The 27,855-nt window shown below is 36.7% G+C and overlaps 2 protein-coding genes across 3 annotated transcripts in view; both read right to left on the reverse strand.

The window, feature by feature from the left end:
- Positions 1–1,098: 1,098 nt before the first annotated feature.
- mblac1 (metallo-beta-lactamase domain containing 1) lies at positions 1,099–3,003 on the reverse strand. The gene is made up of 2 exons (XM_007245066.4): positions 2,507–3,003; positions 1,099–1,419 (listed from the first exon to the last, which is right to left on the reverse strand). Exons 1-2 carry the CDS (start codon positions 2,912–2,914, stop codon positions 1,171–1,173), a joined length of 657 nt encoding a protein of 218 aa, XP_007245128.3. The 5' UTR covers positions 2,915–3,003; the 3' UTR covers positions 1,099–1,170.
- A 1,419-nt stretch (positions 3,004–4,422) lies between these two features.
- The window catches only part of kifap3b (kinesin-associated protein 3b), a 43,213-nt gene continuing 19,780 nt past the window's right edge, over positions 4,423–27,855 (reverse strand). For both annotated transcript variants that reach the window (XM_022672890.2, XM_022672841.2), the window contains exons 15-20: positions 25,856–25,981; positions 25,244–25,342; positions 23,675–23,760; positions 17,685–17,850; positions 15,946–16,024; positions 4,423–8,815 (exon numbers count right to left, since the gene is read on the reverse strand). In XM_022672890.2, the coding sequence (XP_022528611.2) occupies positions 8,737–8,815; positions 15,946–16,024; positions 17,685–17,850; positions 23,675–23,760; positions 25,244–25,342; positions 25,856–25,981 (635 nt within the window). In that variant the 3' untranslated portion in view covers positions 4,423–8,736. The remainder of the gene's footprint in view (positions 8,816–15,945; positions 16,025–17,684; positions 17,851–23,674; positions 23,761–25,243; positions 25,343–25,855; positions 25,982–27,855) is intronic.

The raw sequence follows: 27,855 nt of genomic DNA on the forward strand, positions 1-27,855 counted from the left end.
TAAGAGGAAGCTGTCTGAAAGGGATGTTCGGGTGCTAACCCGGATTGTATCCAAAAAACATAAAACCACGGCTGATCAAATCACGGCAGAATTTAATGTGCACCTCAACTCTCCTGTTTCCACCAGAACTGTCTGTCGAGACAATAAATTATTGTGATCTAAAACCAGGTGTTTCAGTTTCATTGTCCAACCCCTGTATGTATATCTTTTATATACTGTTGTTCATATTAGGACTTAAGCTTTTTTGATGCTTTTAAAATGATCTTTTATTGTGGGTAAAAGTTTAATGGAGAGCTTTTGGAAAGGAAACATGCTAATGGGCTGTGTGTGTTTGTATGTACTGTATGTTAACATAAAAGATAAGAAACAATTAAAATCAGTCATTTTCCATATTCAAATTTACTACACTAATGTAGTCCAAGAATTGTGTAGTTTATGGCTCAAAAATTGTAATAATAATAATAATTTTCATCCTGTATTTTTAAACAAGCCCGTTTAACCTGCAACAAAAAAAATTGTTAACACAAGCCAGGAGAAATATTTCACGTTTATCCACCATGTTTAAAATACTTTTATCTTATTTGATATGTACAGCACCAAAGTTTGGACACACCTTCATTTCTTAAAGTATTTTTTTTCTTTACTTAGTTGAGTAGTTCTTGCCATAGTCTGGATTAGAACATTATTCAAATAGAGCTATTCACTGTATAACAACTCTACCTCTTCACAACTTTACAACTGATGCTCTCAAACACATGAAGAGACAATAAATTCAAGTAATTAAACTCTTGATGAGTTCAGCACAGCTGTTAACTGAAAAGCTGAACATTTCAGGTGACTCTACCTCATAAATCTAACTGAGAAAATCATCTGAACGAGAGATGCTACTTTGAATAATCTAAAATATAAAACATATTCTGGTTTGTTTATTGAATAATTCCAAATGTTTTTCTTCATAGTTTGGATTACTTTAGTATTAAACATGTAACATGGTGTTGTATTATTTTTTTTTTTACCTGTGAAATGTATCTGTGTCCAAATCCAATCAGCAGGCCCGAATTTGTGAAAGCACCAATGAAAGCAACTTATGTACTGAAATTAGGTTTTAAAATAGTAATTTATTGGGTGATAAAAAAATAAGTCCAGTGCTTTGAATACACATCCTCTCAGTCAGCTCTGGGGGGTCCGGTGCACTCTGAACAGGGGTCCATGTCCAGGAATAATGACGTCAGCTTCCTGCAGAGCTTTCTGTCGGCCAATCTCCTGCAGCTCGGGGTTCTCACTGAGGTCCTTCCAGGAGTCTTCATCATCACAGCACTCAAACAAGTCCCCCGCAACCAGAACCGTCCCCGCTGACGTCCCTTTAACCAGGACGCTGACGTCCCTGCCGGTGTGGCCAGGCGTGGGGATGACGGACAGCTACAGGATTAACAGGATTTAAACATCAGTAAACACAAAATCATGTTGTCTAATTATTATAAAATATAATGATATTTTGCAAACATCCCAATATCAGATCAAGTTAGCAATAATAACCTATATATTTTTATATCATGATATATTATGAAAACTGTAAGCATGGTGCTATATTGCAATAGTTAAAATCCAAATTTAATCTGAGTAAAATAAAAGTCAATCGATTAAAAATATAGTCTGATTAATCAAAACAATATTCTGTGATTAACTGCGAACAATCACACTTGTTCTTCTTAAGACAAGTTTTCTAGTGCATATTTAAATGAAGGAATGTAAGGAATGTAGAATGCAATTATATAGCTTGAATGTACGGATTTTTTAATTAGAGCTTAATTTGCTGAATATAAAAGGGTGTTTTCTCTCTGTTTGGTTGGATTTTACACAGGCACAAACATAAAAGCACCAAAATGTGCACCAATAAACCACATGAGCACATTTTCTCTTTTGATTGGTAAGAGCTATCTGGTGTGGGATCAGGAAAGCATATATAATGTGCATCTTTGCAGTGTGAAGCTGCTTTAACATAGAATGCAAAAAAAAAAAAATAGCCACTGTGCTTTCAAACACTGTTTTCAAAGGGACATGCAGCACAGATGTATACATAGTAAACGGAGTCAGGTGGCTGTGAGCAGTGAACGCTGCACATAGCATGCTTAGTGTAAAAACAGCACGGAGCAGCAGAGACAGCATTTGTTTATAGCAGTATATTATCTGGCTAATGTATCAAATGAAACTGTGCCTTCTCTGCAGTTTAGCTTCAAGTATTTTTTTCAAGTTCTTAACACAAGCAAACTTTAGTTTTATATAGTTTTTTTTTTCATTTCCATAGACAAACTTCTGTTTAAAAACAACTTTTTGCTTTTACTTTTAGAGGTGCTGGGACTTGTTTTAGGAGTGATTGAGTGCATTAAAAAAAAAAAAAAATATATATATATATATATATATTTTTTTTTTTTTTACCAACGCAACTGTAAGAGCACGTGCTCCAGCTTTACGATACTTTAGTCAATAATAAAGCGTGAACACTCACGTGGTCATCGATGATGTAGGGCTGGCCCTCTGCCAGCTGGTTGGGCAGGTACGTGTCCCCCCGGCTGATATCACAGCCCACTACTACCGTCGCCTCCGGGAACAGGTTCAGGTTCCCGATGTGATCCGAGTGCCCGTGAGTACCGACCACCACGGACACATCCGCCGGGCTGAGGCTCCTCTCCTCCAGCCTGCGGATCAGCAGCTCCCGGTCCCACGGGCCGCCCGTGTCCACCAGCACGGTGCGGGGTCCGGTAATCAGTGAGATCGTACCGTCAGCCCGGAAAGTCCCGTCCGGCTGCGCGGTGCAGTATCCCTCCTTCAGCACGGAGACGCTGTACGGCTCTCCCGGGATCCCCGCGCGCAGCTCCGTGCACTCGCGCTTAGCTACGGAGGGAGCGGAGTACATGTGGGCAGCGCTCAGCGACACTACACAACTAAGTTACACAGCCTAGCCTAGCTTTAGCGGCTAATGCTAACGCGCCTCTACCGGAGCCGGGTTATAGAGCGCCTCCCACCGCTAGAGGGAGCCCGAGAGCGAGCTCAAAATGAATGGAGGTGAATAGAGCTAAAAGCTAAAAACTAAAATAAAAAATATTAAGTTATACTACTTTTAATCGATATTCTTTTAATTTAAGAAAGTATATTGAAGTATTTTTCGAATCAAGCAAAGAAATTTGACCTGTATGTTTTTAATTTCATAATCAGTTAACAGGTTTTAAGCAGCAGAGATTCTAACATTACTGCTACTGTGAGCTGAAACTGGTGGAGGCACAGGAAAAGCACATTTAAAATACTTAAAACTCTTCAAAAAAATGAAAGGTTTTATTTAAAAAGCTTTTTCCTGCGTTACTGCAACATTTACCATTGTTATGTGTTTAGAAAATCAGCAAATATTTCAGAATAAAAATGATAAAACATTTATAAACCCTGTTTTGCTCCCATTTATTTTGGACTCACTCGAGAACACCCTCTGGTGGTCAGAGGGTTTATTTGGGATTATTTTGGATTTATATCAACATATATACATTTATAAACAGTAGATTAATCCAGTATTTAAGGTATCTAATGATATGTATTTGATGCTAGAAATATAAAAACAGAATTATAAGATATGATGTAGTAAAATGTAAAAATCTTAAACAAACCAAAATACTCTGTGAAACATTTAGGTGCTCTTTTTTTGGGGAGCTGTTTTTAACTTGCAGTTTCTGAGGCTGGTAACTCGTGATGAACTTATCTTGTAAAACAGAGGAAACTCTTGCTCTTCCTTTCCTAGAGCAGTCCTGATGAGAGGTTCATCAGGGGTGGCGGGGGGTGCTGGGGGCTTGAGCCTTGTGGCCTTAGTGGCCCCAAAGTGCCCTTTTATTTAATGTGTAAATGAATATTTTTAAGTAAAATATCCGTCAGCACATAACCCCCCATATTTTTTGGGCTTTTGTATAATGCAGTACATTTAATTTAGGGTGTATCCACTTTTGGCAGGTACTGTATATTAATAAAAGATTAAATTAGATTAGTTGTAAAAGACCCCATTTTTCCTCATTTATTCATAATGAGCATAACGAGCATAATAAGTCTTAACTCAGACTCACATTAAAATGATCCAACTAGATTGCTAATCCCTCAAGTATATTTTTCGGTCATGTGACTGTGGTATATAAGACCAATCATTTTTGTCAGTAATTTACATATATAAATACATGACTCCTCTTAAATTTTCAAAAAGAAAATAAGAACTACAATTTTGGGTTACCAGCCCTCTAGCAGTACCCCTGCTCCACACAAGTTGAAAAACACTGACCTTATAAAAAATGTTATAACTTATGTGAAATGTTATGTTTACGGAGACATATTTCTTTTCCATTTTTAATTAATTAATAAAATGAAATTAAGAAATGAAGACAAATGCCAGGCTTATTTCAGCTGAGCATCGTTTTATTGTATGCTTGGCGTTTAGCAGTTAGAGAAATATCACACTGATTTCAGGTTTCTGGGTCTTTATAGCAGCGAAGGCCTTTATGATCTTATCAGGCACTGTTTGGAAAGAAGAATGCAAAGCTGTTGGAATGCAGGACTGGCCATACGAAGACCCCGGAAACAATCAGGAACAGAATCAACATCGGAATTCAAGTTCATTTCAAATAAAAAATAATGTACAACTCATCGTGTAGAGTCAGTTACCTATTTAAGAAAAATGAAGGAAAATATGCTACATTTCAATTCAGTAATAACATAAATGAGGTTAAACATAAGATAAGTACAAACAGTGCTGAGTTACAGTATTATGATTCGTTAATAATAAGGAAAAAAAGTTAACAGACTTATTATCTGCTTTCTTTCTATAGTGGATGATAAAACGATGATAAGAGTCCAGGACAGATTATAATGGAGAACAGACCCTGTTCTTTTGGCTCAGGTACTCATCACATCAGTCACATACATCACTGTTAATACTGTCATTACAATTATAATACTGTCAGCTTTTCTCTTTTGATCTACACATATCAGACAAATAAAAAAATGCTAGTGCATCTGGAAAAATAGAATATCATTGAAAAGTAGCTTTATTTCACTAAATTCAGTTAAAAATGTGAAACTCATTTTAAGCATTAATTTATTTTATTGTTGATGATTATGGCTTACAGCCAATGAAAACCCAAAAATCAAATCAGTGTCTCAGAAAATTAGAATATTATATATTAAGACCAACTGATACTTTCTGCAGTGTGGGCAGTGTGCCAAGTCCTGCTGGAAAATGAAATCCACATCTCCATAACAGTTGTCAGTAGCAGAGGGAAGCATGAAGTGCTGTAAGATTTTCTGGGAAAACAAGACTGCACTGTGTAATACTGATATATAATATATGAGTTTCGCATTTTGAACTAAATTACTAAAATAAAGTAACTTCTTAATGATATTATTTTATTTTTTTTGAGATGCAAATGTACATTTAATTATCTTTAACACATTTAAACCAGGACAGTGTATTGTGTTTAAATCAAACAGGGATTTGAGTCAGTTAAGTCTATAAATGCAGTATAACTACACAAGATCAATATTTAAAGATAAATTAAAGATAAATTACTATCTATTAAAAAGCTGTGGAACACAATGAGTTATGACTGTATTACAATAAAACAGTCATTAGGTTTTTTCCTTTATACACACAACAGTATGGTTTTGGCAGGGTAAAAATGATATTGGCAAAGTGAGACAATTATGCATAAACTAGGGCTGTCGAAGTCAATAAGAGTTTTTATTTTTTTTTTTAAAAAAAGGTCCTGTGCATATTTAACTGGATAAAAGTAAAAATATATGTATATTACACACACTGACATGCCAAAAGTCATGGTATAGCATTATGCAGGCATTTAACATTCCTTAATCCAATTTAAAGGTTGTGGGTTTGAGTCCTACCAAAGTAAAAGATTGTGCTATTTATTTGCTTATATTGGCTGGTGTGCCAGCAAGCTACCATGTGGGAGACTGGGGTTCAATTCTAGCTCTGGGTGACTGAGCTAAATGCTGAAAATGTAAATATATATACCACAAGTGACTCAAGCAGAAATTCATTCCACGTCCAAATATATCCCACAGGTCAGTGCAGCATTCTTCAGCTTCTATTGGACATGGCAAAAGTCATGGGACACACTAATGACATTTGGCATATCAGCATATATGATACAGTCACTTGGGGCAACATGTATGTTGGTAATAAAACATGTGAATCTGCATTCTGGAAGATCATGAAATAATATTACTGAATTATAAAAAATAATAAAGATCAAATCTGATGAGTTCACACATATACCGATGAATTATTGTAATATTCTGACAGCCCTAGTATTCAGATATTCAAGTATGTATATGACGTATCAGTCAGAAGGAAAAATAACTCAAGGATTTAAAGAGTTAAATTCAAGTGGCTATGCAAAGTTTTGTATTAAAGTGCACCGTCATTAACGTACATAAAAAAATATCTAAAATAAAGCTATAAAAAAGTGTATAAATAACATAAATAATGTAAGACTATTCCAAAAAAAAAAAAAATAATCAAAAGTGTAAAGTGAGCAGGAAATGAAAAAAGGAAAAAGGAAATAAAATAAAATAAAAAAGCTGGGAAGCATTTTATTTGTCCGCAGCAGCTTCATTAAGAAGGCCTGTCACCATAATTATTTTTTTGGTTGATGTTTTGTCCCAGAAATAATTGTGATAAACGTAATATTATTACTATTATTTTAGGACCATATAATGATATAATAATACAATGATAAATCATGTTATACCACAATAGAGTAATAATGTAATGAACTTTTAATTTGTAATAAATTAGGAGTGACTATGACTTAATTTTGCCTATGAATGTAGTATATGAATTGCAGTAATGCTGTTATTGATGCACTGTTCATTGTGCTGCCAGTGTATCAATTAAAGGAGAAATCTGGTGTAAAATGCACATGGGTTGTAGTGAAACATGATAAAGAGTACTAACGTTTGTGGAGTAGCCCACCTCCATTCACCCTTAGCATTCCCAAATACAGTGCTTTAAGTCTATGCTTCCAACAGGCTTACAATGCTAATGATGGGGGCATATATTTACCCATGCAAAGAATTGATAAGCTTGAAGTAGCTCTACACTTCATTGGTAGAATTCTGAGAGCCGTGATATTTAAAACGAGACACTGAGAGCTTTGAAAGTACACAGACAACAAGTCGACTGATGACCACAAAATAATAGGTTTGATAAGAAAAATTAATTTTTGCCAATTTAATTCAGTGGAAATGCGAGAATTCCAGCATTTTTCTGAAAATATCTCTATAATATTGATGCATTTCCACTGAATTAACTTTGTAATCTGTTCACCTATCCTACCTATTCGTTTGTGCATAGGGTCCTGTGTGTATAAACAGTGTTTTAAATAAATTTGTGCAGTTCTAAAAGTTCTCAGTGCCTCGTTTTAAATATCAGGGCTCTCAGAATTCTACCAATGAAGTGTGGAGCTGCTTTAAGCTTATTAATGTACAAATTGTGATTTCTTTGCATGAGTAATGCATATGCCCCTATCACTAGCAATATAAGGCTAATTGGCTAAAAGTGCTGTATTTCAGATTGCTGGGGAAGAACAGGGCTGGGCTATTCTGCCTAAGTTTGTACTCGTTATCATTTGTTAGGATTTCTCCTTTAAATATTGGTTAATAATAATAAGATAAATACATCCTAATAACAGTTATTCTATCCGCTCACACATCTACTACACACTTCAATACTTTTAAGTGAAATTCAGCTTTCTTCAGGGTCAAATCTAATGAGTTCACACATATACTGATTAACCACGATGAATTATTGTAATATTCTAATTAAATCCGTGGAAATGCGAGAATTCCAGCATTTTTCTGAAAATATCTCTATAATATTGATGCATTTCCACTGAATTAACTTTGTAATCTGTTCACCTGTCCTACCTATTCGTTTGTGCATAGGGTCCTGTGTGTATAAACAGTGTTTTAAATAAATTTGTGCACTTTTAGAGTTCTCAGTGCCTCGTTTTAAATATCAGGGCTCTCAGAATTCTACCAATGAAGTGTGGAGCTGCTTTAAGCTTATTAATTCTGATGGGAGCATTGGCTAAAAGTGCTGAATTTCAGATTGCTGGGGGAGAACAGGGCTGGGCTATTTTGTCTAAGTTTGTAATCGTTAATATTTGTTAGGATTTCTCCTTTAAATACTGGTTAATTGTTTTGTTTGTTATGTAAATGAACATGCAGGAAAAAACAATGGATATTATCAATATTGGTATTTTCTCATCCTCTTTATCTCAAAATCTCAAAATCTTTCAATAAACAGTGATAATGGAACTGTGGTTTAATCGCAATAATACACTCGAGGTTCGTGCTATAACGTGTAATATTGGCACTGCTGTGATGCGGTTGCCAATATCACACATTATAGCCCTCGCTCTCATGTATTATTGCTTAATTAACTGATGATATAATTATGGTGACAGGCCTAATAAAGTCATCTAAACATGCAGTGTATTATCCTACCCTGTGCGCGACCATGGTCCACACTGCAGTGGACCCTTACTAAAAAGTGGCGTCAGCAGCTCTAAATCTCAGTCCTCTCCGGAGTCTGCAGTGTGTGTTCCTCCGCTCTCCTGCAGTAGAAGCTCCAGCGTGTTCACTAGTGAGCAGAGCTGAGGGAGAGGGACTGGTCAGGACGTGTCTCCTCTAGGTGGACACTCCGTGGTAGAAGTGTTCGTCCGGCCGGAAGCCGTAAGCGGTGGCCGGACGTCCGTTTGAGCTGCCGCTGAGGAGAGAGGATAACAACAGGTGAGAAGTAGGCCTGATGTAGTAACAGTACACAAACACTAGATGGCGCTGTCTCATTCTGTACAGGAGTAGGGTGGAGGGCTGATGCTGATATTGATAATATACCCGTGCCATGAGCATTCTGCCCAGTGTACACCCTCACCAACTAAATAACACCTTACAACTAATTTACATACTGGTATCCCATGACTTTTGTTGTTAAAAAATAAAAATAAATAAATAATAATAAAAGTAGCATTTAAGGTATTCAATGTGTTTTTTGAAAATAATTCTTGATCATTTCAAATCAAACTGAATCCTGACATTTTTTACACTTCAATCAAATTGTTTAAAAAAAAAATCACTGAATCCTTTCATGTACTGCACTTCAATCAAATTATTAAAAAATCACTGAATCCTTTCATGTACTGCACTTCAATCAAATGCTAAAAAAATCACTGAATCCTTTCATGTACTGCACTTCAATCAAATTATTAAAAATCACTGAATCCTTTCATGTACTGCACTTCAATCAAATTATTAAAAATCACTGAATCCTTTCATGTACTGCACTTCAATCAAATTATTAAAAAATCACTGAATCCTTTCATGTACTGCACTTCAATCAAATGCTAAAAAAATCACTGAATCCTTTCATGTACTGCACTTCAATCAAATTATTAAAAAATCACTGAATCCTTTCATGTACTGCACTTCAATCAAATGCTAAAAAAATCACTGAATCCTTTCATGTACTGCACTTCAATCAAATTATTAAAAAATCACTGAATCCTTTCATGTACTGCACTTCAATCAAATTGTTAAAAATCACAGAATTCTTTTATGTACAGCACTTAAATCAAATTGCTGTGATAAAACTGAAGGCCTTTAATTAGGCCTGTTGCAATAATAAAATTAAATAAAATTAAATAGTAAAATTGTTATTATCGATGTATCGTCCAATGTATGGCATAACATCAATAATTTTTGCTCATCTCTATGTTGCAAAGCAATTTAAAGCAATAACAAAACAATAACATCTTTTCTTAACATATTTTATTTATGCTTTATTAATTTCAAATATTTAAAAATGTTAATATTCCAATTGTAATGTCTGAATATTCTTAATCATCAGAAGTCCATTGCTCTTTTACAGTATAAGGGTGTATTATCATTATTTTAATTTAAATTACCATTATATTCATGGCATATAATTGTCTTAAAATGACAATAATAATTGCATTTTATCACAATAATTTCTCGTACAATATATCATCCAAACAATGTTATCATGAATATAGAGATGAATTAACTTCCACTCTCCCTACTTTCTTCTCTCTTTCTCTTTCATCAGTGGAACCACCTCAGACCCACAGTATGTAAAATATGAGCTGTTTGCTTTGCTCCTATGCAGCACATGACAATGTGTTGTTTTAAGCCCCAAATCACTTCCAGCAATCAGTTCCAGCAGAACCACCTCCCCCCCCCCACACCGCTCCCCCTTCTCTGTCTGAAATACGTCTCCTTCCTGCCGCCCTGCCAGGCCTGTCACACCAAATCTGAGCTGCAGGTGGGACAGATTCATGCCCTGGTTTAGACTCCCGGCAGCAGAAACAGCTCCATTACACTGGAGCTATGAGGCAATAATGTGATATATTTATCATTTGGATTGTCTTGTATTGATTTGTGGTGTCAAATATAGATATTTTTTACTGGAACATAGCGGCACTAAACTCCCAAAGATTCGCCCTTTAATTTGACTTACTGTTTTATTACTCCACATGCTATATTTAAGCAATAATACATGAGAGGGAGTGCTCTAACGTGTAATATTGGCCTTGCACGTGGCAATATTGCCAATTTTACAAGTTATAGCATGAACCTCGAGTGTATTATTGCGATTATACAATAGTTCCATTATCACTGTTTATTGAAAGATTTTGAGTTAAAGAGGACAAGAAAATACGATCTGTTTGGTTATAAACACTCCGCGAGTTAAAATAGTTCCATTGCTGCTCTGTTTGTAGCTGGGCTGTTTGGCTTGTAAGCGCTGCATTGTTGCTAGGTTACCTGTATGTGGCGGAGAGTTTCGGTTACAGTGCATTACTAGCTAATAATGGCACTCATATTGCAATCATATTGCAGGGTCGATACAAACTTTGGCATTATCAAATGTATAGGGTAAACCTGTGGTGAAGAATATTGGTTGTAAAAATTGTATTTGATTATTTAGAAGTATTTTATCTACTTCAGGAACACATATCCTGTTAAGTATTGTAGAGAATTGTCTAAAAATATATAGAGTATCACAGAATCACAGTATCGAGATATCATCGATATCATGGGCAACGTATTGTGATGATATTGTATCGTGAGATGTTCTGTGATTCCCACCCATAATCAAGCTCCTACGTTAGAAAAGAAGTTGAATAGTCTTGTCACTGAATACAATCAAATCCTCACAGCAATGCTGGTACATAATCTAGTAGAAAATCTTCCCTGGTGATTAGAGACAGTTACTCCAGCAAAATCAGTTTACTCTGCAGCAGATATGAAAGAATGCAGCAGTGGGTGTGGCTCTGATTACAGGAATCGCCAGGAATCCGATCTCAGCCCTGCAAATTCCAGCCCAATTACAGCCAACATGTCACCTGGCTGTCTGTGAGGGCTTCCAAACGGGCCAATAAAAGAGGAGAGGGGGTCACGGGGAGCCGGAGGGGGCCGAGAGGTCTGGCTGGGGGCGGCCGTAAAGTCAGGGGCTTTAAAGCGCCTCCTGTTTTACTGTTCTGAGAGGTAAGATTGCACAGGAAACGGCGCAGCGCTGCTTCATAAAGCTGCAGCTCCCTCTGCTCCCAGTCCCTCCACTAAAGCTGTTCTGCAGCCCATCAGCTTTGATCTCCGGCTCCTGTCCCGGCTCTGGTTACCCCGGCCCACCTTCGGCCCCCCTCACATCAGCAGAGCCCCCCCTGAGACCCCCCTCTGCTGCGGGACGGTGGAGGAGTACACCAGCTTTTAGACCTATCACCTCTTGGCTGCCATGATTGAGTGCCCACAAATTCAAGTACACACACACACACACACACACACACACACACACACACACAAAAGGTGTCTAACAATATATCAATATTTTGAAGTATTGCAATATTTCGTTTTTTTATTAGTTTTTAATGAATACTTTTGTATTAAAATTTTATGTTAGACAGTGGTTCATTTAGTACTGTGTTTAAACCCCGCTCACTAGAGGGCAGTGTTGTACTCTGTCCTTAGATCCCACTAAACAGATTTTATACAGTGCTGTGAAAAGTATTTACCCCCTACAGATTTCTTTAGTTTTTGCTTTTTTTTAATCATAATTACACAAACACATTTTAATACCAGACAAAGACAGCCTTAGTAAATATAAAAAGCCTTTTTTAAATAAAAATGTTATTAATCAAGGGATTATTTTATAGAAATCCATTTAAAACAACCTGAACCTACATGAAAAAGTTTGATAACGGGCAACAAGTCTTTCACGTGTGTGTGGAGGAATTTTGTTCCACTCCTCTTTACAGAATTGTTTTAATTCAGACACATAGGAGGACTTTTAGACTTTTTCAGTATTAACGTCCTGTTTAAGATCATCCACAGAATCTTAATCAGACTCTGACTAGGCCACCTCTCCAAAACCTTTATTTTATTTTTAATTTTCTGTCATTTAGAGGTGGATTTGCTGGTGCTGTTTTTGGGTCATTGTCCTGCTGCAGAACCCAAGTACGCCTGAGCTTGAGGTCAGGAACAGATGGCCGGACATTATCCTTCAGGACTGTCTGATAAACAGCAGAATTCCTGGTTCCATTTATTATAGCAAGTTGTCCAGCAGCCCCAGACCATCACACTACCACCACCATGTTTTACGTTATGCATGTTATGTTACGTTATGTATTTGTTCATGTGTTAGTTTTAGGTAGAATGTAACAGGACACACATCTTACAAAAAGTTCTACTTTTGCCTCGTCAGCCAACCGATTTTTTTCCTCGAATCCTCGACATCATCAAGATGTTTGTTTGCAAATGTGAGCTGGGCCTTTGCGTGCTTTTTGGTCTGCAGTGTTTTTTTTGCATCATTTAAAAACTGCTTTTTATATTTACTCAGGTTATCTTTAATATCTTTCTTTGATATTAAAGTTTGTTTGATAATCTGAAAAAATGTAAGTATGTGAAATAAATATCAAAAACTAAATAAATATGTAGGGGGCAAATAACCACCTGAGGCATTATAGAATCCACTGTGGCATACCTCAGTAATTACCCAGCAACCCCAAAGCAACATCGTGGAAACACCACAGTAATCACCTTGCTACACTATAGGAACCACCAGGGATACCACAGCAACCACCTAGAGACGGGTATCTGAGTAAATATGTTTATTTGCTGTTTGAAGATGGAAAAAAGGTATTTGGCATTTAATTCAAATGCATTTAACCCAATTAACCTAAACATATTTGGTGTGTTAAGTTAACTTATTTAGTTTAAGCCATTTAGTATAATTAGATTTTTTTCTATTATTTTATGAATGTGCATCTGTTATTCTCATGGTTTTAATCCCACAGAGTATTTAATATAACTTTGTTAATGTATTGTACAGTACCAGAAATTGAATTCATCAAAACAATGTGTTCAATATTACAATATTATCAGGCAAACACAAAACTAAATTGTTTATCTCATTTATTTGTAGGCAATTAGTCGTCAGCTGAAATTCCTTGATCCCGACAGCCCTGCATAAACACATTACCCCCATCACTCCACACACGTCCTGAATAAAGACTTGAGAGTGTGTGATTATTATTCTGACCTCTGTCTCTTTTAGAGAGACGCTCTAATTAAACCCCACCCCCGAGACCCTAATCCCCCCCCCCCCCCCCCCCCCAAACGCCACACAGCACATCTGAGACCTATCCCCTTACAGCAGGGCTCAGGAAAAAGCCTCACACACAAAATCTACTCAAAACAAACACATTCTCCAGCCCTGTGCTGAGAAACACAGCCAGCTCTGAGAACTGGCGAAGATTGTGGACGCCAAACACTTTTTTTTGTTTAACTGTTCACTACCTAATTCTATATGCGTCCCTTAATTGTTTTCATGTCTTTAATATTAACCTACAATGTAGTAAAATAAAAAAAATAAAATAAAGAAAACTGGTACTATAAATATATCTGTGTGTATTGCTTGATTAAATGAAGTAAAAGACTACAGCAGCAGCAAAACTGTAGTCTGTGTGTGTGTGACTGCACAGCAAAATTGACAGTGTCAAATTAACTCTTTAATTTCAAGAGTTTAATTTAACACTGTCCTAGATAACATATGGTCCCACTCACTATAGTGTTATAATAACTCTCTACCACAAGAGTTGAAATTCGACACTGTAGGGTTGTAAAACAGGGTAAAACAACAATTGTTGATTAAATTGTTAAGTTAAACTTTTTAAGTTGGTTTCAATTTATTTTTGTGTATTTTCTGACTTTCACCCAAAAAACTATATACCAGAGTATCTATAAAACATTATAAAATGTGAGCTATACCACAGAATAAATTTTGATCTTTTTATACTATCTAAGCTTTATTTAGAACAAGAGAGACCATCAAAAACTGCAAAAAAAAAAAAACACTGCAGTGGTTCTCCCATAATAACACAATAACTCTTGAGTGGAGACACTCATCCACCATCCAACCCAACAACACCAAGAGGGTGAATATAACGCTCCAACAGGGGAACCAACACAACTAAGCTAAACCACACACACACACACTACTCGCACCTGCTGCATTTTTGAGCGCTGGAGCAGATTTTCATTAATGAATTAATATATTTAATATTTTTATAAATTTGCCCTGGTGATAAGAAATGACCGGTAACATGTAGCTTTGTATTTCTGTGTAAGTTTTATATAATTGACGGACAGCCCCAGAGGCCAGGGTGACAACGTGCTTTATTTTTTCAGATACATACGATAGGGCCCTTGGTGTGTTAAGTTAGCTTATTTAGTTTAAGCCATTTAGTATAATTAGATTTTTTTCTATTATTTTATGAATGTGGATCTGTTATTCTCATGGTTTTACTGCCACAGAGTATTTAATATAACTTTTTTAATATAAATGTATTCTACAGTACCATAAATTGAATTCATCAAAACAATGTGTTCAATATTGCAATATTATCAGATAAACAACACACACACACACACACACACACACACAAACAGCAGAATCAAGAGGCGGAGCTTGTTAGATTTGAATTTTAACTCTGAATAATAACACCAACTCTGTGGATTGCTTATCACTAATGGTTGTTAGAAAAACTCCCAGAGTGTGTTTGTATGTCAGAGGATTGTATGGCGTCACATCAATGTCAAAAGTCGGGGGCGCAAAAATAACCGGTGAAAAAAATTTACCAACATGTTTTAACATTTTAAGTGTGTAAATTAACTTCTTGTGAGCACAAATGTGAAACTAGCGAGCCAAAAAAAAAAACTGAATCGTGTGCACTGAAGAAAATGTTGCTCTCAAGCTTCATTTTTCTCCTCTCGGGTGCTTTTTTACCTCGTGCGCTGTGTGAATTACCTGCAGCAGCAGTTTGTGCTCGGCTGAGTGTTTTGCGAGTCGCTTTGGGCACTAAACCCGGGCAGACAGAGCGGGTCGCGCCGGAGAGCAGGTTGTTTGGATGTTAGCATAGCCAGTTAGCTAACTCTCCTGCCGTCCTTCTTTCCCCGCCCTCCTCCGGCTTGTGGAGGAGGTAGACCCTGACTCCGCCCCCAAACTGTCAAAACCACCCCTTTCAAAACACGAGTGGAAAAACTGAGTCAAGCACAAACTGCCGCAGCAGGTAATTCACACAGCGCACGAGGTAAAAAAGCATCCGAGAGGACAGAGCAATATTTTCTATGCTCACTAGTTTCACATTTGTGCTCAGGAGAAGTTCACTTACACACTTAAAATGTTAAAACACACTGGTTAAATTTTTTCACCTGTTATTTTTGCGCCCCCGACTTGTATTTTTGACATTGAGGTGACACCATAGAACTGGAGAAGAGACCAGTGTAAGTGGATAAAAGTAAGTGTGGAGGATTGAAGTTCTCACTCACCAGCCGTTAAAGTCTCCGTTCTGAGCGTTGAACTGACTGTAGGGGTCCGGACTCAGTCCCCCTTCAGGGGGCATTCCATCTGAAACCACACACACACAAACACAAGCACACACACACAACCAAACACAACACAGAGAGAACAAACAAATATGAGAGACAAGAATCCAGCAGAGCTGCTTCCTCTGCAAAGCTCACATTCATCATCCTGACAACATTTCAAAATTTCAGTGTTTCTCATAAAAATAATGTTCAACAATAGGGCTGTGTACTGGCACAACTCATATCACAACAGAGGGGTCACAATATATTCAACATACTGTAAGCAAGGCAATATATTGCAATCATATAAATCAAATTCTAGAAAGAAAACATGATGTATTGCAAAAAAAAAAAACCTGATATGATCTATCAATATTTTCTAATACCCCTATTTCAAAAATATTTAATTATTTAAATGTAATATTCCATATTCCATTTACCTTAGGCTAATTCATTGTGTTTGTGCAATTATACATTATTTACCTAAATACAAAAATAAAATTCTATAATGCAAAGAATTAAACAGACTCTGTGTTACTCTGCCTTTACGACTGATATACAGTACCAGTCAAAAGTTTGGACATTAAATTATTTTAATTTATTTTATTAATTAATTAATTTATTTAGTAAAAGTGTTAAAACAAAAAAAAAATGTTAAACCAACTAAAATGTTTTATATTTTAGATTCTTTAAAGTAGCTCCTCTTGCTTAGATTAGATAGTTTTACACATCTTGGCTGGATTTTCTCAGTCAGTTTTATATGAGGTAGAGTCACCTGGAATGTTCAGCTTTCAGTTAACAGCTGTGCTGAACTCGTCAAGAGTTAATTACTTGAATTTCTTCTCTCTTAATGTGTTTGAGAGCATCAGCTGTAAAGTAGTGAAGAGGTAGAGTTACAGGTATACAGTGAGTAGTGAATATTTGAGTAATGTTCTAATCCAGATTATGAGAAGCAAGAACTAATCAACTAAGTAAAGAAAAAAATACTTTAAGACATGAAGGTCAGTCAATCTGAAATATTTTAGGAAGTTTGAAAGTATCCTCAAGTGCAGTCGAAAAGACTATCAAAAATGATATGATGAAACTGGCACTCATCAGGACCGCTTTAGAAATGGAAGAGCAAGAGTTTGCAACAGGGTAAGTTTACCAGGCTCAGAAACTGAAAGTTAACAGGACCCTAGATAAGAGCCACGTAAATGCTTCACAGAGTATTTTGTACTTAAAAATTGGGTGTACACTGTAATAAAATTACAACGCATTATTATAAAATATTTACAAATAAATAATGGACCATGGTTAGCCGCAAAACTCTGCATGCAGTCATGTCTCAGGCAGGTATAAAAAGCATTACAGACGTGGTTTGATTAGATCTGACTTATAAAAAGACTCTTAGGAGCTATTTTTAGGTAGTGTACCTCCTGGTGAGAGATCAGTTATTGCTACATATGCCATATGAAGCATGCTAACACATTCTATGCATTCGACTTTTGAAAAGAAGAGCATCACTGGACTGAGAGAAGCAGTATGGTAGTTTCAATGAATGGACAAATACCTATGCCATATAGTACAGGACTATCAATAGCATAAATATTAGAGAATATATTCATAATGGCTTCTTACTGGCACACATACCCATTCATTTAGACGCGTTCATGTAGCATTATTAATGAGTGTGTGATTATGAGATTAAAAGCTCTAACCGGTACTGTAGAAGAGGTCCGCCTGCTCCAGTCCCTCAGGGTCGTCTCCATACAGATACGGCTCACCCTCGTCCATCTGCCTGCTCTCCACCATCTCCAGCCACTGAGAGTTATGCCAGCGGAACTTCTCACTCTGTATCTTTCTCCCCCACTCTTCATCATACTCCTAAACAAAACACACACACATATATTAAATTCATTACACACACGCTACTTTAAACTGGCTAAAGTACTGGGCTGCACATTCATTGTTTCTTCTAAAGCTAAGGGGATTAAAACTAATATATCCTGATTTTTTTGGAGTAACTTTTTCTACTGTCCAGAGAAGACTTTCTAGTTTAGATACACTGAATATTCAGTGTAAAATGTTCATACTGCAGCATTTCTGCTGTGGTCTGATTAGACCAGGGGTGTCCAAACTGTTCTTGTTGGGGGCCACAGGCTCTGTAATAAAACAAATAATGAAATATACTTTTTTATAATAATACATTTTCTTGATTACTATCAGTTACACATCATTTTAATTGAGTTCCTATCTTTATCTATTTTTGACAGTCTTTTTCAAATTGATGTTTCGTTTCATAATGTCTCAATATTTAATATTATACTTCTTTATTATGGCAACTGATTCATGACAAATACACACATACACACTTTCCTCTGAACTCTGAGCATTGAACAAGCTAGCTCATGCTTAACTGCGATAGAAACACAAAACTCATTATTTGAAAGTACTTCTTCCTCATGTCGCTCATCAGCTGACTTGCCACAGACAGTAGGTATAGATCCCTCCCTCAGACAATGACAGATCTTCAACTGGTGTAGTGTGTGAGGCTCTGATGGGGGTTGACGGGTGAGCGGTGGTGCCAGGGTGCTTCTATGCAGGTTTCATTATTGTGACAACAGAATAAAGAAGCATCCAAACAGCTCATATAAGAATATGATTCCTTACATATAACTCTTTCAGCTGATAAACAGAAAACTGATGGATGGATTTTTGACTAATACGTCTTTTTTAAAAGTGACAAATTTAATGAAAACAACGTGCAGAAACTTGGCTTTCATTCAAATGTTTAATTTTGTTCGGTTTCAGTTTTTGCCAAAGATTTTATTTTTGGCACAATCCCACCTTCTACTGTATGGCATTAGTGAGGAGTGAAACTCAACAAGTAGCTGAATCAATGCATTTATTAGAATATTTCTCCAAAAATATCAAAATATTTAGACATATAATGTATTTTATTATTATTTTTTTTTACACGTAATAATAATAATTCAGTTTTTCATGAATAAGGGAAATGTGGGTATTCTCCATGGTTCTGTGTCCGGGTCCGCTGGCCCAGGCTCTGTTCTCTGAGCTGCTGTCCACATGATTAATGGTGGGTGCTGAGAGGATTGAAGCAGTGTGTGTTTTGCTCAGGCTCTGCCACAGGGGGGCCTGGCTGATTAATCTGTGTTTTTATTCGGGCAGAGCGGCCGGCGGCGGGACTGAGAGCGGGTTCAGAGGGCATCGAACCAGAGCTTTACAAGACCTTAAACTGTAATCTGAGCCCAACAGAACTTGTGCTTTTAGGAATATACATTACAGTACACGGACAAAAGTGCTGGGACACACCTCTTAATCAGTGCATTCAGATATTTGATTCAATTCCACTGATACAGTCAGAATAAAGTTTAAAACAGTCATACATAAATGAATGGGAGGAGCTAAAGAGCTCACTGAACTCCAGTGTGGTACTGTAATTAATGGTATCACTGCCAGAAGTCTGCTGGCGATATTTCTTTACATCTACTAAATATTCCACCATCATTTGTACGTGGTTATTACTCAAAAATGGAAGCATTTAGGGCACCACTTGAAAATAAGACTACCTTTATAAAGGGTTTATAAACGGTTTACAATTAAGTTTATTAATGGTTACTAATTAGGTTGTAAATGCCTTAAAAATCATTAATAATCAGTTATAACACATACGTAGAAAGGGCAACAATATAGATGGTTGTGGGTTCACTATTTGGCAAACAACAGGTCATTGTTGCCCTTTCCACATATGTGTTATAACTGATTATTAATTATTTTTAAGGTATTTACAACCTAATTATTAACCATTAATAAACTAATTGTAAACCATTTATAAACGTTTTATAAAGGTAGTCTTATTATAAAGTGGTACCGCATTTAGAAACCACTATAACTAAACTATAGGTTTAGGGCACCTGCAGTAAAGGGGAAATTAAATGTAAGTTTTTTAATGGACAACGTACGATTTAATGTAATGTAATGTAATTTGTATTAGTGTGTGTGTATATATATATATTAATTTTACAAAATGTATACTAATTTCTGTATTTTGTATTTTAAGGAACAGTTCTGCACGAACAAAAAAAATAACCATAGGTGTGAAAAGTATTCACTTTCTATACTCTGGTAGAATTATAGATACTAGGGTTTAAAGTAGTTCTGTAGAAGTTGAAGTATCAACTCAAGCTTTTTAAGTAAAAGAGTAAAAATACTGGTTTCAAAACTAATTAAAGTATAAAAGTAAAAGTAATGTAAAGGGAAAAAATAAAGCCATTAAGGATAAAAGCTTAGGCTGAGTCACAAGATCATACAGTGCACTATACTGTAGTGCAAAGTTCAGATAATTGTGTGTAAATGTAAAGTAAAAGTAAAAATCCAGTAAAGTTTAGATAACCAACATTTCTCGTTAAGTAAGATAACAAAGTATTTTTACTTTAGTTACGTAACACCTATGATAGATAATGATGGGTTCCAATACCAAATTTATATATATAGTATATATACATACATAATGCATTTATTCTGCTTAATTCAATCTTGTTGTTAAACCAGCCATCATAAATGCACATAAATGAATGAGCTATTTAGTTGTATACTAGGTAAATACAAAACTACTGTGTCCATTATCTAGAAAAGACTTCTAGTAGATTATGGTAGATTATGGAGCATTTGATTGGATTTAGGAGAATTAGTGAAGTCAAGATGTTGGATGATGATAAGCATCCCAATTCATCATACCCCCTAGCCCATAACTGGCTATTTTTAGGAATTTTAAAACATCAGACAGACAGGAATATGTTAACAACTGCATTGTTCCCTGGAATACTATAACCACCTCTCACAATCACAGAGAATAGTTGCAACCACTTAGCTATGCTTTTGCAGTCACTACAAAGAGCAACCACCATATCAACCACCAAGAAACACCTTAGCAACAATCTGTGGCATCTAGGCAACCATTAGGAATACCACAGCAACTGCAAAGCTCTAAACTAGCAAGTGACCGACACCCTAGAACACAATAGCAGCCGCCTAGGATGAATTGGCAACCTCCAGGAATAAAACAGCAACTACATAACAAGAGATATCAAGGCAACCACCAAAAAAACCCTTAGCAACACCACAGCAACCACCTGAGACAACATAGGAAACATTTAAAATGGCATCTGCCATAGCAACCTCCTTTGCTACCACAAACAAACACCTTACATCCAGGTTGCTATAGCACAGCAACTGCATAGCAACCTAGCAAAAACCTGGGATACCACAGTTAACACCCTTGAAACCACCAGCCAAGAAACACCTTAGCAACTGCAAGGAATACTTTACTCCCGTATGTGATACTATTGTTATACCGACCCACCGAAGGAACTCTGCTCTCTGTAATGAAATATACGCTTTGCTTTAGGTTAAGTACTGATAATATCCAAAATACACTCAGAAAGTTACATTATAACATCCACACACACACACACACACACACACACACACACACAGGAATGTGCCAAAGCGCACTGTTACACTGAGGTCAATTCATCACTGCTCGTATCGGCTGATCAGAAAGCAGCCGCAGGCTACAGCTTAGCTTAGCCGTCACTGCGCTAACACTGAGCTATCCATCTGCTGGGCGCCCGTCACCTCCGAGACAAGCCAGACCCACCCACAGCCCCTTTGATGTGGGGCGGGGGGCTTAACGAGGGGGCTAATAAAGTCAATGAAACACTTCCCCAGACGAGCCGGGTTTCCAACCACTCTGCGTTTACTGATAAACCCACACACACTCACTCACACACACACACACACACACACACACTTTAAGTCATATCCAGTGCTGACACAGATGTGCAATAGAGGTGTGTATATATCAGTGGTGTGCAGTGAGGCCCTTATAACCCTTCAAGAGAAGGGTTGACAATAGGTGCATGTAAATAATTACATAATATTTAATCAGAAAATATATTTTATAGTTATTGTAAATTCTAAGCATATATATATCATAACTAAAATAAAAAAGCAACTAATTTAAAGCATTAGTTTGCGTTTTTCAGTTGCTACAGGACTCTTATCTGACTGACAGCGGTTTTAACCAATCAAAGCTTTTTAAAATGTCTGCATGGACCCTTCTTCTGATTTTTGAAGGGTGTAGTAATGAGTCTATTAGCAAAGCCATAGGACAGTCTAACCAATCAGATGATTTTCATGATTTTCACTACAGGGGCGGAGCCATTGCTGCCTACCCTTTTTAACGCTCTGATGAAAGAGCTATGCATTGGTTATTCGTAAAACGGAGCTCATGTTGGATTAATTTAAGAGTTAGCTAGCTAGTTAACATGGAATTGCGACTGAAAATGAGACAGATATTGTGTCATATTTAATTAAAAGCCTTTTTAAAGGCTGCCCTTCAATGAGAAACAATGAATTCACAATACTAGGCCGCTTGACTGATGAGTTTTTGTGTGTACTTAATGTTTTGGCTGACCTGGCGTACTGTAGGCATACAAATGAGTGATCTTTATTGAACGGCAGGAGGGGTACCCACTGTATTAACTGCATGTCACTGGTATATATATTATCTATGATAATATCCTAATATCCTTTATTAAGTAACAATCAAAATGCAATCAAGTAAAACCATCACTATAGACTGCTGCAAATGCACATTAAGAATACCCATGTAGTGTATTACCCCTGTATTTACACAAACAGTCACTCCAAATTTGTCAGTTGTGAGTGTTTTGTGGCCACTCGCAATGTAGTGCTATTTATCGGCCTGGCGGGTTAGCACAGAAGCTAATCCTGCAAGCAACCTAAAAAGCCATCTGTTACTTTTAACCACTTCATTTTCCTCCAAATTGTCAATATAATAGACCTAAACCACACTACACTATTATAACTGTCCCCCTCCCAACAATACAAACAATATACACACACAAAAACACATGGGGACTTACACTCCGGGTCTCCAAAAATGTAAACACACCAGATATGGGACAAGACAACGAGCCCTACTCATTATACATCAGCTCATTATACATTTAAACATATTCTCAGTGTTTAAATCCCACAAAATATGCCTTCTGTTGTTAGTGGAGCAATAGAGAGAAAGCAGACAGTGAGGTTACCACAAGCTGCAGCCAGGGTTGCCAGGTCCAGCAAAAATTGTCTTAAATACACCCGTCAGAAGCTTGAACAAACCTAATGTCTAAGATTGCCATATTCACATTTTTATTTTGAACAGTTTGCAATTCAGACTTTTTGGGCCTAATGACAATTTACATGAATTAAAAAAAAAAAAAAAAAAAAAAAACGAAATACTTAAACATTTTTTCCCTTTTAGTAAAATTATAACAAAAAAAAGTAATATAGACATTGTTAATATTTACATCTCAATTAAAGACATATTTAAGTTAAATTTCCCAAAATAACAACATCCTGCACGTGTTATTGTCTCACATAATATACTTTGTAATTTATTTAATATAGTTACTTCAACTATCAAAGTGTCCTGCAAAATCTGCCAAGGCTGTAAAATTTTGCTGTCGAGTTACATTTAAACATGCTTTGGATCCTCACCAATAGGAAAAACTAATGGAGGACATCAAAAAATTATAATAATCGTCAAATTAGTCAGTTACTAAAAAAAATCATATATTGGATTTTGTGGCACACATAGAGAGCGTGTACTTACTGCAATAATGTCCAGCGTGTTGTCACACACTTTTCTGATTTCGGTGTTCTTGTCGTGCATGAGGTCGATGAGGTAAGCGGGAGCCTCTGGGGGCGGAGTTTAGGAAATTACAGCGTAGGCTGAAAAAAAGGCTGATTTAATACCAAACAACCATTACATTCTGATTACAGAGAGGTTTTATTGCTCTTCCTGTGAGCCTGGTGTCCGAGAACTAATGAATCCTCGTTCTGGACTCAATAAACATCTAAATTAAAACTTCACAAACTATAAACAAATATTAATCATTTAGTTAGGGGGGGGGGGGGGGGGGGGTAGGTTATTAAATGCTACACAACAATGAGAAATAAAACAGAAAACATGCTTTTCCTTTCCCCAGGAACTAGCAGCATTGTGAATGTGTGATGTGCAGAAAGCTCTAAATAAACCTTATACCTAAACCATACTGAATCGGTTTTAGTTTAGGTCTAGACTTAATTGTGAAGAGCTTAAAAGCTGACAAATTCGAGTCTGTGTTTTGTATATCACTTATTCTTAAGAATGTGGATAAAATATGTAAAATATGATAAAATATTATACTTTTTATTCATGAAAAAGTTATTAATTTCCAACAAAATTAGCAATTTTGTCAGACATATTTTATCCAAATTCTAAGGAATCAGTGATATTTAAATTAAAAGTAGCACATTATTTGAAGGATACCTTCCCAGGGGCTTCATAAGACATTTATGAGCATTACATAATGTATTTAAAAAGCATTATTTGAATATTTATGAAAAGTTTATGTCATTACTCGCAACATGACATGTACTAGATATATAGATTTCGAGAGAGAAAAACAGTTACTTAACCCATGAATGAATATCAAATGAATAGTTTGAGGGCCTCAAAATCATTCATAGAACTTAAGCCACATAATAACATAAGCTATCCATAAATATCTAAATATTGCTATCACGCTTCCTGGACCTATTTTTTCTGCTGGACTGCATTACCCAGAATGCCACTTCCTCTCAAACCACAGTCATATGCTTCTTTTTAACCAATCATAGACAGTTTCCACGCTCACTGTCACCTGTGACTAATTAGTGATTCCCTTTAGCCATGGTCAATTAACTTTGTGTGTATTTAAGGCCTGTTTGTTTGCACTTGTCTTTTGAAAGGTATCGCCTAAACATATGAAGCGTTCATCTCTGTTTTTTTTTTTTGTTTTTTTTTACTTTGAATTTTGACCACTTTTTTTTTTTTTTTTTACTTGTCCCTTTGCTGTGTTTGCTGGATTTTCTGCTTTTTTTGTTTTTTTTTTTACTCTTTTCTCCTGATTTTGGTTTGTTTTTGCTGTTTATGTGTTTTTTTTTCTACTGGTTTTCACTACTTTATGGAGTGCCCTTCCAACATTAAACCTGTTTGCTGGTTTTACATCTGTGAGTGTCTGGTTTGTCCAAGCAGAGTGACAACTGCTTTTTAAATACAGTATTCAGTGCTTATGAATGTGTTATGAAGTATCTATGTAGACAGTCTTTAAGTTTTGAACTTGTGTAAAATGATGGGGGATTCTGAGAGGAAGGATACGAGTGTCTTTAATGATGACATCTCTGGTGGCCTGATGGAAAACCATCTGGTAGAAAACATAGACGATCTGGCACACAAACTCATCATCCTCCTGTTGGGCTGCAGAGACACAGGTAAACACATCTGATTTACCATCATTAAAATCTGATTTACCAAAGCATTTTTACTTCATTAAGCTACTGCTACTGCTGCTTTTCAATAGTTCAGCAGAAACTATTTACACACACCTGTCTCTGATGAAGATTTTTCTGACATTTTTCTGACAGGTTTCTGACATGATGGGAGTGTCTATTGGTCAATTTCACACAAAACAAAGGCAAAATCCACCAATAACCGATGAGAGACAGACGACGGACACATGACACCACCAGTCAGAGATGGCGAGAGGTGGAGCAAGAGGCTTTTAGTGTTTTCAGATTAATCATGTGTGTTAATTATGTTAATGTTCATTTTAGTATTAGTGTTTTACTGAGGAAATGACTCACTTTCTGCCCAGATAAGCAGCTTTTAAATTCTGATATATTAAAATAGTGCTAATATAGGCTATATTTAATGCCTTCACATAATGTACACACACAAATATCTCTATAAAATCTGTCTGCTGTGTCTCACCGTTGAGCAGATCTATGAGGGCGGGGATGATGCCGGATTTGGCCAGCATTACAGCACAGGAGTCGTCCATGGACACAGTGCCAATCATTATCACCACCTCCAGGATCAGGTCATCCTCCGCTGAGGCTAAAACACACACAAAACACACCAACACAAGCATTACCATCTGCGCTGAGGGTTAACTAAAGTAACGGTGTGTGTGTAGGACTGATTTGATTAAATGTAGCTGATCTCAATAATGAGACATCTTGCAAGAGTGAACTGATAATCTGGTGTGAATCTAGCCTAATATTATGATTAAAATAGTATAAAAATGTGTAAAAAACATGAAAAATATATATATTTATTGAGCAGAAGTGTACAACAAATTTGGCTATTTGGATTTTATGATCAGAAATCATTTCTGCAGACACTGCAATTTGTCAGAGTCAGGAAAGGATGAGACAAAAGGATAATCCAACAGCATGGTCAAAAACAGGCAGGGTCAATAAATAAATAAATCGTAGTAAGGTAAGCGAAATGGAGTCACAGACAGAATAAACAATACAAAAGAAAGAGAAATGCTTTATACAGACGGACGGAACCAAATCTAATACTTGACAGGGATTGAGTGAATGAGTGAGTGCTGTGAACAGGTGAAATCAATACTCAGGTGACTGTGGTCTGGGATGTGTCATGTGATCAGTCATGTGAGGGTAGTGCTGGGCGATTGTGGCCTGAAAAAAATAATCAAACTACAGATGACGAAGAAATGGGTTTCAAAACTAGGTTTAAAAAAAAAAAAACAGAAGAAACTTCGAAGGAGAGATTATTATTGTTTTAGACAATTAATCACTGATCCTCACCAGAAAGCTATGTTTTTTTTTATTTTTAGATAAATATACGTTTTATCCCACCAGGTGTTTGTGTTGAAAGTGCTGGAACTTTTTTCAGTTTAAGCTTAGTACTCAGCGAAATGGTTAAAAAAAATATGCACGCGTTGGTCTGTGGGAGGCGCCGGTAACCAAGGTAAGACGAGTAAACACTTCAGAAATGAGTAGCGTGTTTGGGTATTTTAGACTACAAAGATTAAATATCTGTACGTAAAATTGCAATTACTACAATTTTAAAATCGCCTTAAAACTGTAATTTTAATTACACTAATTCTAGGGTGTCCAAACTACGGCCCGTGGGCCATTTGCGGCCCGGTTCCTTTTTTGGAGCGGCTCGCGAGGTATTTTAGAAATAGAATGAAAGTTGGCCCGCTCTTAAACAGGTTTTTATAATGTGAGATTCAAAGTTTGAACGCTACGTGTCAGAAACGGAACAAAGAGTCTAAAAGCGGAGAGGGTGCGCATTTCTAGCGCAGAAAAACGGGCCAAAGAGTCTAAAAGCGGAGAGAGTGCGCATTTCTAGTGCAGAAAAACGGGGCAAAGAGTCTAAAAGCAGAGAGTGTGCATTTCTAGTGCAGAAAAACGGGGCAAAGAGTCTAAAAGCGGAGAGAGTGCGCATTTCTAGTGCAGAAAAACGGGGCAAAAGAGTCTTAAAGCGGAGAGAGTGCGCATTTCTAGTGCAGAAAAACGGGGCAAAGAGTCTAAAAGCAGAGAGTGTGCATTTCTAGTGCAGAAAAACGGGGCAAAGAGTCTAAAAGCGGAGAGAGTGCGCATTTCTAGTTCAGAAAAACGGGGCAAAGAGCCTAAAAGCGGAGAGGGTGCACATTTCTAGCGCAGAAAAACGGGGCAAAGAGTCTAAAAGCGGATAGAGTGCGCATTTCTAGTGCAGAAAAACGGGGCAAAGAGTCTAAAAGCGGATAGAGTGCGCATTTCTAGTGCAGAAAAACGGGGCAAAAGAGTCTATAAGTGGAGAGAGTGCGCATTTCTAGCGCAGAAATCGGACCAAAGAGTCTAAATACGGAGAGGGTGCGCATTTCTAGTGCAGAAATCGGACCAAAGAGTCTAAATACGGAGAGGGTGCGCATTTCTAGCGCAGAAAATCGGACCAAAGAGTCTATAAGTGGAGAG

The sequence above is a fragment of the Astyanax mexicanus genome, chromosome 18, assembly GCF_023375975.1.
Source record: "Astyanax mexicanus isolate ESR-SI-001 chromosome 18, AstMex3_surface, whole genome shotgun sequence".
NCBI classification, from domain to species: domain Eukaryota; kingdom Metazoa; phylum Chordata; class Actinopteri; order Characiformes; family Acestrorhamphidae; genus Astyanax; species Astyanax mexicanus.